Source organism: Herpailurus yagouaroundi, unplaced genomic scaffold (genome assembly GCF_014898765.1).
Source record: "Herpailurus yagouaroundi ecotype Mexico unplaced genomic scaffold, PumYag 166, whole genome shotgun sequence".
Taxonomy (NCBI): domain Eukaryota; kingdom Metazoa; phylum Chordata; class Mammalia; order Carnivora; family Felidae; genus Herpailurus; species Herpailurus yagouaroundi.
This window is the reverse complement of record NW_024412407.1, coordinates 36,479,226-36,496,738: the sequence shown is the minus strand read 5'-3', so window position 1 is coordinate 36,496,738 and position 17,513 is coordinate 36,479,226. Positions and strand designations below refer to the sequence as shown.

At 38.6% G+C, this 17,513-nt stretch overlaps 1 protein-coding gene and 1 non-coding gene across 2 annotated transcripts; both read right to left on the bottom strand.

Annotated features, from left to right (window-relative positions):
• Positions 1-8,301: 8,301 nt before the first annotated feature.
• On the bottom strand, positions 8,302-8,406 carry LOC121039123 (U6 spliceosomal RNA). The gene has a single exon (XR_005794640.1). It is a non-coding gene; the product is annotated as a U6 spliceosomal RNA (small nuclear RNA).
• Positions 8,407-9,246: 840 nt separating this feature from the next.
• Positions 9,247-10,176, bottom strand: LOC121038416 (taste receptor type 2 member 8-like). Its single transcript, XM_040487874.1, has one exon. It carries the CDS (start codon positions 10,174-10,176, stop codon positions 9,247-9,249), a length of 930 nt encoding a protein of 309 aa, XP_040343808.1.
• Between the last annotated feature and the right edge of the window lie 7,337 nt (positions 10,177-17,513).

Sequence of the window (17,513 nt, the reverse complement as noted above, 5' to 3'; positions counted from 1 at the left end):
ATCATCCAGACACACGGTCAATAAAGAAACAAGGGCCCTGAATGAGACATTGGATCAGATGGACTTGACAGATATATTTGGAACTCTGCATCTCAAAGCAACAGAATATACTTTCTTCTCGAGTGCACATGGAACATTCTCCAAGATAGATCATATACTGGGTCACAAAACAGCCCTTCATAAGTTTACAAGAATTGAAATCATACCATGCATACTTTCAGACCACAATGCTATGAAGCTAGAAATCAACCACAGGAAAAAGTCTGGAAAACCTCCAAAAGCATGGAGGTTAAAGAACACCCTACTAACGAATAAGTGGGTCAACCAGGCAATTCGAGAAGAAATTAAAAAATATATGGAAACAAACGAAAATGAAAATACAACAATCCAAACGCTTTGGGACGCAGCGAAGGCAGTCCTAAGAGGAAAATACATTGCAATCCAGGCCTATCTCAAGAAACAAGAAAAATCCCAAATACAAAATCTAACAGCACACCTAAAGGAAATAGAAGCAGAACAGCAAAGGCAGCCTAAACCCAGCAGAAGAAGAGAAATAATAAAGATCAGAGCAGAAATAAACAATATAGAATCTAAAAAAACTGTAGAGCAGATCAACAAAACCAAGAGTTGGTTTTTTGAAAAAATAAACAAAATTGACAAACCTCTAGCCAGGCTTCTCAAAAAGAAACGGGAGATGACCCAAATAGATAAAATCATGAATGAAAATGGAATGATTACTATGATTACTATGATTACTATGAAAAATTATATGGCAACAAATTGGACAACCTGGAAGAAATGGACAAATTCCTGAACACCCACACTCTTCCAAAACTCAATCAGGAAGAAATAGAAAGCTTGAACAGACCCATCACCAGCGAAGAAATTGAATCGGTTATCAAAAATCTCCCAACAAATAAGAGTCCAGGACCAGATGGCTTCCCAGGGGAGTTCTACCAGAGGTTTAAAGCAGAGATAATACCTATCCTTCTCCAGCTATTCCAAGAAATAGAAAGGGAAGGAAAACTTCCAGACTCATTCTATGAAGCCAGTATTACTTTGATTCCTAAACCAGACAGAGACCCAGTAAAAAAAAAAAAAGAGAACTACAGGCCAATATCCCTGATGAATATGGATGCAAAAATTCTCAATAAGATACTAGCAAATCGAGTTCAATGGCATATAAAAAGAATTATTCACCATGATCAAGTGGGATTCATTCCTGGGATGCAGGGCTGGTTCAACATTCACAAATCAATCAACGTGATACATCACATTAACAAAAAAAAAGAGAAAAACCATATGATCCTGTCAATCGATGCAGAAAAGGCCTTTGACAAAATCCAGCACCCTTTCTTAATAAAAACCCTTGAGAAAGTCAGGATAGAAGGAACATACTTAAAGATCATAAAAGCCATTTATGAAAAGCCCACAGCTAACATCATCCTCAACGGGGAAAAACTGAGAGCTTTTTCCCTGAGATCAGGAACACGACAGGGATGCCCACTCTCACCGCTGTTGTTTAACATAGTGCTGGAAGTTCTAGCATCAGCAATCAGACAACAAAAGGAAATCAAAGGCATCAAAATTGGCAAAGATGAAGTCAAGCTTTCGCTTTTTGCAGATGACATGCTATAATACATGGAAAATCCGATAGACTCCACCAAAAGTCTGCTAGAACTGATACATGAATTCAGCAAAGTTGCAGGATACAAAATCAATGTACAGAAATCAGTTGCATTCTTATACACTAACAATGAAGCAACAGAAAGACAAATAAAAAAACTGATCCCATTCACAATTGCACCAAGAAGCATAAAATACCTAGGAATAAATCTAACCAAAGATGTAAAGGATCTGTATGCTGAAAACTATAGAAAGCTTATGAAGGTAATTGAAGAAGATTTAAAGAAATGGAAAGACATTCCCTGCTCATGGATTGGAAGAATAAATATTGTCAAAATGTCAATACTACCCAAAGCTATCTACACATTCAATGCAATCCCAATCAAAATTGCACCAGCATTCTTCTCGAAACTAGAACAAACAATCCTAAAATTCATATGGAACCACAAAAGGCCCCGAATAGCCAAAGTAATTTTGAAGAAGAAGACCAAAGCAGGAGGCATCACAATCCCAGACTTTAGCCTCTACTACAAAGCTGTCATCATCAAGACAGCATGGTATTGGCACAAAAACAGACACATAGAGCAATGGAATAGAATAGAAACCCCAGAACTAGACCCACAAACGTATGGCCAACTCATCTTTGACAAAGCAGGAAAGAACATCCAGTGGAAAAAAGATAGTCTCTTTAACAAATGGTGATGGGAGAACTGGTCAGCAACATGCAGAAGGTTGAAACTAGACCACTTTCTCACACCATTCACAAAAATAAACTCAAAATGGATAAAGGACCTGAATGTGAGACAGGAAACCATCAAAACCTTAGAGGAGAAAGCAGGAAAAGACCTCTCTGACCTCAGCCGTAGCAATCTCTTACTCGACACATCCCCAAAGGCAAGGGAATTAAAAGCAAAAGTGAATTACTGGGACCTTATGAAGATAAAAAGCTTCTGCACAGCAAAGGAAACAACCAACAAAACTAAAAGGCAACCAACGGAATGGGAAAAGATATTTGCAAATGACATATCGGACAAAGGGCTAGTATCCAAAATCTATAAAGAGCTCACCAAACTCCACACCCGAAAAGCAAATAACCCAGTGAAGAAATGGGCAGAAAACATGAATAAACACTTCTCTAAAGAAGACATCCGGATGGCCAACAGGTACATGAAAAGATGTTCAGCGTCGCTCCTTATCAGGGAAATACAAATCAAAACCACGCTCAGGTATCACCTCACGCCAGTCAGAGTGGCCAAAATGAACACATCAGGAGACTATAGATGCTGGAGAGGATGTGGAGAAACGGGAACCCTCTTGCACTGTTGGTGGGAATGCAAATTGGTGCAGCCGCTCTGGAAAGCAGTGTGGAGGTTCCTCAGAAAATTAAAAATAGACCTACCCTATGACCCAGCAATAGCACTGCTAGGAATTTATCCAAGGGACACAGGAGTACCGATGCATAGGGGCACTTGTACCCCAATGTTCATAGCAGCACTCTCAACAATAGCCAAATTATGGAAAGAGCCTAAATGTCCATCAACTGATGAATGGATAAAGAAATTGTGGTTTATATACACAATGGAATACTATGTGGCAATGAGAAAAAATGAAATATGGCCTTTTGTAGCAACGTGGATGGAACTGGAGAGTGTGATGCTAAGTGAAATAAGCCATGCAGAGAAAGACAGATACCATATGGTTTCACTCTTATGTGGATCCTGAGAAACTTAACAGAAACCCATGGGGGAGGGGAAGAAAAAAAAAAAAAAAAAGAGGTTAGAGTGGGAGAGAGCCAAAGCATAAGAGACTGTTGAGAACTGAGAACAAACTAAGGGTTGATGGGGGGTGGGAGGGAGGAGAGGGTGGGTGATGGGTATTGAGGAGGGCACCTTTTGGGATGAGCACTGGGTGTTGTATGGAATCCAATTTGACAATAAATTTCATATATAAATAAAAAAAAATAAAAAAATAAAATTAGCTGGGACACTTAAAAGAGACTTAGGAATAGAGTCAATAAAAAAAAAAAAAGCAGAACACCTAAAAGGAAAGAGTAACTGTGAAATGTTATTAAATAACCTAAAAGAAGGCTTATGGAAACTAATTTGGATGTTATATTCTTAGAAGGAAATGCAGGGTTGCCTGGGTGGCTCGGTCGGTCGAGTGTCCGACTTCAGCTCAGGTCACGACCTCATGAGCTCTCAAGTTTGAGCCCCATGCCAGGCTCTCTCCTGGCAGTGCAGAGCCCTCTTTGGATCCTCTGTCCCCCTCTCTCTCTCCCCTCCCCAGCTTTGGCCCACTCTCTCTCTGTCTCCAAAATAATAAACATTTTTTTAAAAGAGAAGGAAATTCAATATGCTTTAGAGAAATCTATAACTTCAGTGCAAGTCTAGTAAGAATCCCAACAGTATATTTTATGGGATTTGAGGAGTTGATTCTGAAAATCCCTTAGAAGAGTAAATGTTGCAGAATCGATAAGGAACTGAAGAAGAATGAGAGGCCACACATTGGCAGACTGATCTGACAGTGACTGTTTAAAAAATAAATTTGAGGGGCGCCTGAGTGGCGCAGTCGGTCGAGCGTCCGACTTCAGCCAGGTCACGATCTCGCGGTCCGTGAGTTCGAGCCCCGCGTCGGGCTCTGGGCTGATGGCTCAGAGTCTGGAGCCTGTTTCCGATTCTGTGTCTCCCTCTCTCTCTGCCCCTCCCCCGTTCATGCTCTGTCTCTCTCTGTCCCAAAAATAAATAAACGTTGAAAAAGAATTTAAAAAATAAATAAATAAATTTGAACATAATTATGAGGAACACATACAAAAGTTCATCACATTTAGCTCTAACTACCAATGTCTTCACACATTTATACCATCCTGGCCGCTGTGGACATTGGAGTTTGCTACCTTTACATAAAGGTACATTGCTTAAAAGTTTATTGGCCGTCCATTCAAATTAGTCAGATTTCCTACCTCACAAAGTATATGAAAGTAACTAGGAGTTTGATTGAAGATATAGCAGTTAAAAAGCATGCGTACAAAAAAAAAAAAACTAACAAAAAACAAAACAAACAAATTAGGGAGATATTTTTTAAAAATTGAATGTGAAAGGGGTGCCTGGGTGGCTCAGTCGGTTAAGCGGCCGACTTCGGCTCAGGTCATGATCTCGTGGTCTGTGAGTTCGAGCCCCGCGTCGGGCTCTGTGCTGACAGCTCAGAGCCTGGAGCCTGTTTCAGATTCTGTGTCTCCCTCCCTCTCTGACCTTCCCCCATTCATGCTCTGTCTCTCTCTGTCTCAAAAATGAATAAATGTTAAAAAAAAAAAAAATTAAAAAATTGAATGTGAAAGTCCTCTTATGAGCTGAATTCAAAATTCCAGAACTGGGGAGGTTGGTAGAGAATGAATGAAATAGAGGATTAAGAGGACACTTAGGGTGATGAGCACTGAATAATGTACGGAAATACTGAATCATTATATTGTACACCTGAAACGAATATAACACTGTATATTAATTATACTCAATTAAGAAAAACATAAAGAACAAAATCTCAGAACCATAAAAGAAACAAGGGAGAAATTTAGCACATAGAACGGTAAAATAATTCCATGAAAAATAATACCATATGCAAAATTTTTAAAAAGAAATAATTTATTGGAAAATATTTGCAACGTTTGTGACACACAGAGATAATATTCATAATTAATGAGGGAGTCTTATGGGTTCATAAGAAAAAGTTAAATAGTCTTGTTAGAAAAGGGATAAGGTTTATGACAAGACCAATAACTAAATTAAGAAAAATTGTGCAGTATCTCAGTTTCTTTCAAGTTGTAAAGGACCCCATTTTCCCCAAAACAAGCAGTCCATTTGCCCCCACAGAAATTCTGCAAAGTCATAGCTCCACTTCCTTGTCCAACATAATTACCAGACCCAGGGTCTCCTACCCATGATGCTCTGGTCTTTAGGCAACTGGTGACTTTAACTTGGAGTGAGAAAATTGACTTTAGTTCACTCTACCTACCAAGGCATATCCTAGATTAAGGTCATAAAATCAAATGTGCTGGATGGGAACATCAAGGTGTAATGTTGCTGAAGGTGCTAAGTGTGGAAAATTAGAGACACAATAGTTGAAAATATAAGTATATTAGTCAAGACAAGAAACAAAACAAAAACAAACACACACAAAAAAAACAACAACAATGAAAATCACATACATGAGCTAAATCTTGCCCACTGATTTCACCCGCACGTATAGATATTAAAAATTCACATTGAGGCAAATCACACCAATGAAAGAGAAATACTAGCTTGAACACACAAAAGAACAAACCTTCAAGAAAATGCAGGGAATGCAAAGGACACAGAATACTAAATCAATATAACACCCAGCACTGTTGGTAGATCAGAGGAATTTGAGAGGCTTTCATAACTATATAGCGATAATATTATCGCATAGTAAAATGGCAAACAGAATACTTGGAACTTAAAATCACCTCTGTCTCTTTAATTATTAGCATAGTCGTGCTGAATTAGAGAAGAGACTCTTCGGAATATCAAATTAGTGAGCTGGAAGTTCCAGCCTAATAATTTGTGTAAAATATTTCAGAAGAAATAAGAAAGAAAAATTCTGACAGAGTAATGAGGACACTTGTAAAATAATAATATAATATAAATGTCTATCTGCTGGTATTTGAAAAATACAAGAAGATAAATGAGAAGAAATAATCAAATAATGGGGGAAAACTCTTAGCCAAATAAAACTCTGGATTGAAAGGGTATTCCAAGGGCTAAACTGAGGACATTCTTGAAGCTTTAATAGAAAGAGAACACCCATAATTATAGTAATAAAAAAAAAAAAACAAATAAGCAAACTCCACAGCTAGATATATTGGAGAAAGTTATAGATTGCAACTATAAAGATCAATGCTTCAAACTTTCAAATGCTGTTTGATTCGTATACCACAGGAAAAATTACAATTCTCAGGATCAGACTCCAAACTTAGGCTGCTACAAAAGACATCCACAGTCTCTCAACCAGTTTCTAGCTACTGTTTCAGACATTATATCTGTATTGGAGTAAATCAACATAGCATATGCAATTATTCATCTATCAATGCTTTTGTTTTTGGGTTTTTTGGTTTTTGTTGGTTTTTTTTTTTTCTGTAGCACTGTAATAAAGTGTAACTGTGACTATAATAGCTTTTTCTGAGCATTTCTCTGAGTCATTAAACATAAGGGTGGCCTTGAGGACCCCTGACATAGATGCCTACAAAAAAATGAGTCTGCATTAAAATATCTGGTATGATTGACAGCTTTCCTTAGCCAAAAGAGAACCTGAGGGGGACACTGGCTGTTTAACTTTGTTGCAATCATAAAGAAACCAAAAGCAGCAGGAATGCTGGGGAGAAGAACAAGAATCAGCAATGAAACAACCTTTCCCACATCAGGTGTTCAGGCTTGAATAGGATCTGAAAAAGGTAAGTGAGAAAAGTTGGATATTAAATGACAGATTTAAACTTTGGTTTTGGTCTGGATTGGACGCGATGCACGCGTGAGTGACTATAGCTGCTGTAGGATCTGCCTAAGGTTTTATCCTGGCAAAAGAAGAACCCAACAAAATGGGGTTGTCGGGGCCATGGGGGAAAGAATAAATTTGCTTTCCGCTTTCATGCTACTGAAGTCCAACTTTTTGAAAATAAGGTGCATTTATATCTCACCTAGACAAAGCTTTTCAAATATTCTACCCTCTTAAAATGTAGGCATCCCATACCTAAATTAAACTGCCCAAGGAAGGAACCAAAAGCAAGTGATCACTTATTATGCTAAGTAAAATAAGTCAGGCAGAGAAAGACAAATACTGTATGTTAGTTATATGTGGAATCTAAAAAAGATGAACATGCGAAAAGAGGGGCTGGGGTTGAGGATACTGGGGAGATGTTGTGTAGGAGTACAAAGTTACAGCTAGTAGATAAATAAGTTCTGGAAGTCTAATGTACGACATAGTGATTATAGCCAACAGCGTAACTTATAAACTTCAAATTTGCTAAGAGAGTAGATCTGAATTGCTCTCAACACACCAAAAAGAACTGATAATTATGTAGCATGATAGAGGTGTTAGCTAATGCCACAGTGGTAATCATATTGCAATATATAAATGCATCCAACCAACACTTTGTATACCTCAGACTTACACATGTCAGTTACATGTCAGTTACATCTCCATTTAAAAAAAAAAATCAGTTCTACCCTATTCATTTTTCTATGATATATTCTATAGGCCTTTAAAACAACTTATTTTTTAAAGAAATAAATACATTTTTTCTCATACACCAATGGAAAGTCAAACAGCAAACTTAAATCCTGTTGCTTAAAAACTAGAACATCTATGAGAGAGAAAGGTGAAATAAATAAAATAAATTTTTATTTACTGGGGGTTGGGGGTAGCAAGCAACCTCTGTCAAAACATGAGATTCCTGATAACCCAGAATTAATGAGTAATAATTGGTACCGAAACTGGCACTATACCTGGGGAATAAGAAAAATATAAAACTATTCTGCATTGTGTTTTCTGTATTTTTTTTCATACAAAATAACCTCTATAGTACCCTAGACTTTGAGCCTTGTATTTTGGGGGGTAAGAGGCACCAAGCTATTTTATTTGAATGAACAGTACAAATGAAAGAAGTTTAAAAAAAATACGGAGTGCTTTGTGAATGTGTGCGTCAACCTTGGGTAGGGGCCGTGCTAATCTCTGTACAATTCCAATTTGTAGTAAATGTGCTGCCCAAGTGAACACACCTTGTATTTTCTAAGCCTTGTGTTTTTCCCTCTTATTCATTTATTTATTTGAAACCACCTTTGCCATATATTTCTAAAAATTTTTAACGTTTTATTTACTTTTGAGAGACAGAGAGAGATAGAGCATGAGCAGGAGCGGGGAAGAGAGTGAGGGAGACATGGAATCTGAAGCAGGCTCAGGGTCCGAGCTGTCAGCACAGAGCCTGACATGGGACTCAACCCCATGGACCATGAGATCATGACCTGAGCTGAAGTCAGATGTTTAACGACTGAGACACTCAGGCGCCCCCAACTTTGGCATATGTTTAAGAAATAGTAGGGTTCTCATGGGCTCTCCAACAGGACTTCTAGGCACATGCTGTGGATGCATCACCAAAAATTTGTCATGTCCGTTCGTTCTATGTTCATCCTTTCCCAAATACCACTTTAAGTCATGGTTAGCCATCAGCCACAGGTAATAAGGTTTTAGAATGTCCAAATATTCATTTCATGAATTCTGGGGGCTTCTGTCTCTGAGACTTGCTACACTTAATTTTGTACAGTTGTAATCTAGCCACAAGTAAATTTCTGTCTTCCCGAGTCTTTTCTCGTCTCTCATCAAATTCCCATTGCCTTGGTGATATATTCTAATTTTACAATTAATTACATCATCACTATTCTGATGGAAACACAGCAAAATCTTTTTCTTTTAACTTATTCGAGGCAGATGTTTTCAGTAAGATTCAATGACCCTGTCGCAAAACAGAATAAAGGAAGTGGAGAGGAAGGAAAGAAACGCACATGGAGTTCTATTCATCATCTTCACTTTTGACAAAATCGCAGTCATTTCAGGCATGTTTTATGGGTGTGTGGGTTTCCTTAGATGCAGGCACTTCAGCTTCTTAAGGACACAGAGAGAAGCCTGTTTCAATTTGCTGGTCCATAAAATCAGAAGAAATGTATGGCCAGATGGATATAAAAATACTAGTGTATTAGCAAAAATCTTCGCCACCAAACTATCTAGGATGACATAGGCCAAATTCATCATAATAGTGCTCAAATAGTACATAAAGAAGAAGAGTAGGAATGAAATCATAGACTTCATGGCTCTCACGTGAACTTTTGTGATAGGATCCCCACCTCTGCCCTTCATCTGCCTGGTGTGGCTCCATAAGGAACGGATCAAAAGGACAAAGGAAGCCAGAGACACTGCAAAGGGGATGATGAACATTATGTTCAGGAGCATATGAGACAAAAATAACTCATGTGTTCTCATTGTGAAACTCACTGTCCAATTTCTTTCCGCGTTTACCTTGTTTTTGATCAGACTCATAAACACTGTATCCTTAAAGGGAAGAGACAAGCAGAAAGAGAAGACTGCGGCCAGTACAATCATGAGAAGCACTTTGTGAATTCTCCATTTTATCCAGAGGAAAATAGGGTTGGAAAAGTTGGCTATCTTGAAGAAATAGAAGACACTGAGGCAGGTGGTACAGGTTGTGCAGAAATAATTGGATCCTGTCCAGAGGATTTCAAACCTTATTAGTTGATTATTCTTGTTCCATATTTCTTCACAAGGTACATCTAAACCTATGCCTAAAATTATTATGCACAACAGAACGATTCTGGAAATAGCTAGGCAGGTAATAATAAAGTCAATTACGAAGAATTTCCAGTTCCTGATCCAGTCAATACAGTTAACCAATATAATGAATCCATTTCCCAAAATCCCCATTATGAATTCTCCAGCAAACAGTATCATAAATACGTTCTTCAATATGCTTGCCATGCCCGCTGATAGTCAAGCTCTCTCTTCAATGCTCCTCTGATTTGTGAATTAAGTGTTACGGATTTATGGATCCAAAGCTTTAATGTTCAATAAGTTTCTTTTTCCTGTACTTTGATATCCACTGGCAAAGAGAAGGTTGCCTCCAGGATGCTCCCAAAGTCTTAGTTACCTTTTGGAAAACTACCTTTATTCCTCTCAAGATCCGAGCTAGTGACTTTTCAAGGCAAATAGCATATTACCTGCTGCTGTCACGCTGCTTGTAATTTGTATGCAAAGCTATTCATTAAGATTTGAATCCTGGTTTGTTAAAACACAAACCGGAGCTTGATTTTTACATATTTTTCACAACATCTTTTTTTCTTTTAAGATTCAGACGTTTTTGATTCACTCACCGCAGGTATGAGCGAGAAACCTGAAAACCCAATCTAAAAAATATGGTGACTCTGTCCGGGTGCTCTGAGAGGCAAGCAAATTACCAGGGGAAATGCCCCAGTGGGAAACGAAAGAGTGAGCAGGAGAAGGTTGGGGGAGTTGTTCTACTATACGCAAGTCTGAGTTCTGTGGAAGGAGAAGGAAGGAAAGGAGGTAGACCTTGGGTAGCGGAGCTTTCCTAAGAGAGGTTCAAGAAAATCGGTGGGAATTTGCAAGTCCATGGCGCCCATCAGAGGTGGCCTGAGTCTCCCAGGAGTGGTCCTGCCATCGAATCTCTGCCCAGATCAATCGTGGGCGGTGAGCCGCTCATAGAAGGGGTTGGGGTGATGGGTTGCAGAGCACAGGGACACGAGCCTGCCAGCTGTTGGGGAAATAAAATTAAAAGCAACATCTCCTGCTAACGCAGAAAACCTCTCTGCCAAGGAAGTAGAGAAAGAAAAGAGTTTCATTATCGGACAAAGCATTAAACCAGAATCTGATGCATCATCGCACAGGAAATTTACAAAAACAGAAAGAAATCTCACCCTTTTATATAGTGCAAACAGATACAATCCGTTACATACATGTTCTCAAGGTAAACAATAACTAGTCCAGCAGTAGGAAACCTGGGCAGCACTATTTAATACGGGTGGTTTGTCCTAAATTTACCTGGTATTGGGTTGACCATCTGTGTTAGTTAATTGGCTTTATACAAAGGAAAAATAAATTCATATATTTATGACAGGAGGCAGCTTTGCAACGTGGAGTCAGGCACTAGCTGAAGTCGGGCTCTGGTCCTCTCATTGAAACTGGGAGATAGGGGTGCTTATTTCTAATAGGGAGAATTAAGCCACTTGTTTTCATTTGTATTTGCCCTTACGTAGCCGGTTAGGTTCCCCTGAGTCAGATTTTTTAGAGGCACATTTTCCTAACCACCACAGGCAGCAAGTATCTTAATTTACAAAGTTTACCTTCACCTAGTCACCTCACCAATACATATTATGTATAAATTACTCAAAGTTTACGTAAATACAGAAAATGTGCTGTCCGAAGTTACACCAGGATTTCTTGGAGTCTAGGGCAGCTGTGAAACGTGGCTGCAAGTGCTTTAACTCTCTCCTTTGACTGAGATCTGAGGTCTGCCATCCCTCTCCTTGAAGGGGAGTGGGCTTGTGACTGCCTCACCCAGTGTATTATAGTGGAAATGACATTATAGGAGCTCTCAGGCTGTCCTAAAAAAAAAGCCATGCAGTTTTCGCTTTAATCACTAGAACATTTTCTCTGAGAGTCCTGAGGGGTCTGTCAGAAGTTTGACAAATCTGAGACGAGTCTGCGGGGAGGAAACCCAACCCACATGAACAGGATACATGTAGGTAATCTGGTTAAACACTCAAACTGAGCCCGGATTTTTAATCACCCCACTGCAGTGACAGATCTGTGAGTGAAGAATCTGCTTGGCGATTCCAGCCTCTTCCATTTGAGCCACATTCAGCTGCTGGAGTCTTCTGAGGTTGAAGCCCCAGACATTTTGGAGCAGAGATAGGCTGTCCTGCTGTGTCCTGTCTAAATTCCTGACTCACAGCATCTGGGAGCATAATAAGATAGTTGTTGTTTTGTACCACTAAATTTTGGATATTTTATTATTTATTTATTTATATTTTATTTTATTTTTTTCATGTTTATTTATTTTGGGAGAGAGAGACAGAGTGTGAGTGGGAGAGGGGCAGAGAGAGAGGGAGACCCAGAATCCGAAGCAGGCTCCAGGCTCCGAGCTGTCAGCACAGAGCCCGGTGCAGGGTTTGAACCCACGAACCGCGGGATCATGACCTGAGCTGGAGCCGGATGCTTAACCGACTGAGCCACGCAGGTGCCCCAAGAATTTTGGATATTTTAAAGGGCAATATGTATCCAGAACAAAATGACTTAGCATATAGATAGAAAAAGTCTTTTATTTTCCAGCTGCCCATCTGTCTCTTTCCCCCAACACAAATAACATAACTTTTGTTAGACAAAATTACAATGCTTAAAAGACAGGCAAAGGATTTGAACAGACATTTCTACAAGGAAGACATACAAATGATCAATAGCACATGAGTAAATACTATACGTTACTTGTCATCAGGGAAATACAAATTCAAACCATAATGACCAGAATTCAAAAGTCAAGTAATAGCGAGTGTTGGCCAGAATGTGGAGAGATGAGAACCTCATATATTGCGAGTATAAAATAGTCCTGCCGCTTTGGAACACAGTCTAGCTGTTCCTCAAGAGATTAAACACAGAGTTACCATGACCCAGGAATTCCATACCTAGGTATAAACCCAAGAGAAATAAAACACATGTTCACACAAACACTTGTGTATGAATTAAAAAAAATTTTTTTTCATGTCTATTTATTTTTGACAGAGAAAGACAAAGCATGAGCAGGGGAGGGTCAGGCAGAGAGGCACAACGAGAATCCCAAACAGTCTCTGTCCTGTCAACACCGAGCCTGATGCGGGCTCGAACCCACGAACTGTGAGATCATGACCTGAGCCGAAATCGAGAGTCAGATGCTGAACCGACTGAGCCACCCAGGCGCCCTTGTGTTATGAATTTTTATAGCAGCATTATTTGTAGTAGCCAAATGATGGAAACAACTCAAAATGTTCATCAGGGGACGAATGCATAAACCAGATGTGCTCTATCCATATAATGGAATATTGTTCTGCCATACAAAGGGGCAGAGTACTGATACATGATGAACCTTGAGAGCATTATGCTAAGTGGAAGAAACCAGTCACGACAGACCACATATTATATGATTCTAATATGAACTAAGTTTAAAATAGGAAAATCTATAGTTACAGAGAATAGATTAGTGTTTGCTTAGAGCTGGGGTGGGGTGGGTGTGGAATGATGAGAAGACAGGGAGATGTTTACGGAGCTAAAGGGTACAGGTCTCTGTGAGGTGATAAAAATGTTCTAAAATTGACTGGTGAGGGTTGCACGTATCTGTTAGACTACTAAAACCTTTCAAATGTACACTTAAATGAGTGAGTTGTATGGCATGTGAATTATATTTCAACGAAACTGTTTAAGAAAAAAAGATACAGGACCGTCTGGGTGGCTCAGTTGGTTACGCATGTCCGACTTAGGCTCAGGTCATGATCTCATGGTTTTTGGGTTCGAGCCCCATGTCAGGCTCTGTGCTAGCAGCTCAGAGCCTGCAGCCTGCTTCAGATTTTGTGTGTGTGTGTCTCTTTGCTCCTCCCCTGCTCACACTCTGTCTCTCTCTCTCTCTCAAAACTAAATAAAAGATTTTAAAAAAGGATATAGGGGTACCTGGTGGGGCTCAGTCGGTTGAGTGTCCAACTCCTGATTTCTGCTGCAGTCATGATCTCACAGCTCATGAGATTGAACCCAGCGTTGGACTCTGTGCTGAGTGCAGAGACTGCTTCGGATTCTCTCTCTCCCTCTCTCTCTCTCTCTCAAAAATAAATAAACATTAAAAAAAAGAAAAAAGATATATAATATGTTTTCCTTATAAACCATGAGCATAATATCTGTGTATATTTTTCATAACTTTCTTCTACATTGGAGTGATCCTATTTGCTTAGTTATGTTTAATTCTGATCTATAAATAAAAATTTTTTATTTCTGGGTTATAAATAAAAATATCAAAAACCATATTAATTTCACTTTTGCTGACTCTGTTATGAAGGAGCTTTTTACTGCTCATATGAAGCATGATAGGATAGGCTATGCTGTAACATCCAAAATGTCAGTTTCGTACAAGTTTCATTTCTGGGTTCACATTCCATAACCAATTTAGTTTAAAATTGCAGGATGGAGTAGGGGAAGTTCTCCTCCATGTAATCTCCCAGAAATGCAGGCTACCGGAATGTAACACCCAACCTTTGGCCTTCAAATTACTTTCCTGGGAAAGAGAGGGACAAGGAAGTTCATGCTCAAACTGTTAAATAAATCAGTCCCAAAGTGACACATAAGTTTGCTTCAAGCCCATTGGCCTGAACAAATCACAAACCCCATACTAATTGCAAGGGCCTGGGAAATCTGAGATAGCTCAGAGATGTTCAATGTCTCTTCCACGGTTCACACTTGTAGTCATAAAATACAATCTCACTCCCTCCTCATTGGTGTAGAACACATTTAACTCCTCTCCCAGGAAAGATAACCCAAAGACCAAAGCTCAAATACCTACAGCTCAAATTCTAACATCTCTGGTCTGGACTTGGCACCTTTTGATACAGAGATTTATAAAGTAAAATGACAGATAACCTGTTCTTATCCACTCTCCACCCTACACATCCAGTGCTCAATAGTGACGTAGGGACAGGCTAGCTGAAAATAAACAAGCATCTTTATTCATTGTGCCTTATTGTTCTCAGACATGTTCATTTCTTTGTTTTGTTTTCCTAATACATTCCTCTAATAGAGACGATCTTAATGGTCATCTGGGAATCAAATCATGAGATCATGAACTGATTACAAATCAAGAGTTGGAGACTTAACCGACTGAGCCACCCAGGTGCCCTTCTTATTAGAGAGTTTTAAGAATTCTTTATAGACATGCCTGAGTGGCTCAGTCAGTTAAGCCTCCAACTCTTTTTTTTTTTTTTTTTTTTTTGTTAAGTTTTACTTATTTATTTGTTTTGAGAGAAAATCCCAAGCAGGTTCTGCACTGTCAGCGCTGAGCCCAACTCAGAGCTCAATCCCAAGAACCATGAGATCACGACCTGAGCCGAAATCAAGAGTCGGACGCTAAACCGACTGAGCCACCCAGGTGCCCCAAGCCTCCAACTCTTGATCTCGGCTCAGGTCATGATCTCACAGTTAGTGAGTTCAAGCCCTGAGTTGGACTCCTCAATGTTAGCATAGGGCCTGCTTGAGATTCTCTTTCTCTATCTCTGCCCTTCCCCCTCCCCTGCTTTCTCTAGCATGAGCACACTCTGTCAAAATAAATAAACACAAAAAATGTTTTTTAAAAATTCTTTACATATTTTAGGTAACAGTGAATTGTGAATATAGATTCCTATTTTTGGCTTGCCTCTTTATTCTCTTAACAATGTCATTTATTTTTTAATTTTTAATTTTTTTTTAAGTTTATTTATTGTGAAAGAGTGTGTGAACAGGGGAGGGGCAGAGAAAGAAGGAGACAGGGAATCCCAAGCAGGCTCTGCTCTGCCAGCACAGAGCCTGAAGCAGGGCTTGAACCCATGAACCTTGAGATTATGAGCTTGGTCAAGATCAGGAGTTGGATGCTCAACCAGCTGAACCATCCAGGTGCCCCTATTTTTTTAATTTTTAAATTAACTTTATTTGTCAATTCAAGTATAATTGACAAATAATATTGTAAGATATTTCAGTTGTACATCATGGTGATTTTATATACATATATATTGTGAGAGAATTTCTCCCATCTAATTAATTAACATATCCATCGGCTCACATACTTCTATTTTTTGAGGCTTTTTCATGAAAATACTTAAGTTCCACTCGCTCAGCACATTTCAATGATACAATACAGTGTTATCATGTCACCATGTTTTACGTTAGATCCCCAGAATTTATTAATCTTACAGCTCGAAGTTCATGCAGTATTTGTCCTTTGCTTTCTGGCTTATTTCACTTAGCATAATGCCCCCAAGGTCCATCCATGCAGTTGCAAATAACAAGACAGCCTTTTTCATAGCTAAATAATAGCCCATCGTTTGTATATACCATGTCTTTATCCATTCATCCATTGGTAAACACTTAGGTTTCCATATCTTAGCTATTGTGAATAATGCTGCAATAAACAAAGGGGTACAAGTATCTCTTTGATGTCCTTAACAATGTCTTCTAAAAATAAGTTCAATTATCACTTATTTGATTTATCTAGAAAATGGTTGCTTAATCCAAGGTCATAAAGATTTTCTTTTATATTTTCTAGAAGTTTTACAATTTTAGGTTTTATATAATCCAGTCATTTATTTTTTAATTTTTAATTTTTTTAAGTTTATTTATTTTGAGAGAGTGTGTGAACAGGGGAGGGGCAGAGAAAGAAGGAAAGAGGGAATCCCAAGCAGGCTCTGCACTGTCAGCACAGAGCCCGAAACAGGGTTTCTATAATCCAGGTTCTATAATCCAGTTAGAGTACACTTTTGTACGTGTTGCAAGGTGTAGTTGTTTGTTTTTTTATCTTTTGCATATGGATATTTAATTGTTCTTATACGTTAGTTTGAAAAGAAAATCTTTCTTCACTGAATTGTCTTTTTACATTTGTTGAAAATGAATTGTTAATACATGTAAGTCTCTTCCTTAGTTATCTATTCTGTTCTATTCTGTTTGTGTATTTTTACACCAATACCACATTGTCTCAATCTGTGTAGATTTGTAAATCTTGACATCAGGTAGAGTAAGTCCAGATTTGTTTTACCTTTTCTTTTGTTTGTTTGTTTGTGATTGTTATTCTGTTTCTTTGCATTCCCATATATTTTTTAGAACTAGCATGTTAATTTCTACAAGAAAAGTCTGCTGGAATTTTATCGGGATTGCACTGAATCAATTTAAGCAAAAATGACATCTAAAAAAATACTGTGGGGGCACCTGGTGGCTCAGTTAAGCATCCGACTTCGGCTCAGGTCATGATCTCATGGTTTGTGAGTTCAAGTCCCGTGTCAGGCTCTGTGCTGACAGCTCGGAGCCTGGAGCCTGCTTCAGATTCTGTGTCTCTGTCTCTCTTTGCCCCTCCCCCATTTGTGCTCTGTCTGTCTCTATCAAAAATAAATAAAATGTAAAAAAAAAAAATTTTTTTAAATACTGTGTTTTCCAATGATAAATAATATATAGCTTTTAACTTACTTGAATGCATTGTAATTTTCAGTGTATATATTTTTAACACTTTTTATTATGTTTGTCTTTAAGTATTTCATATTTTTATG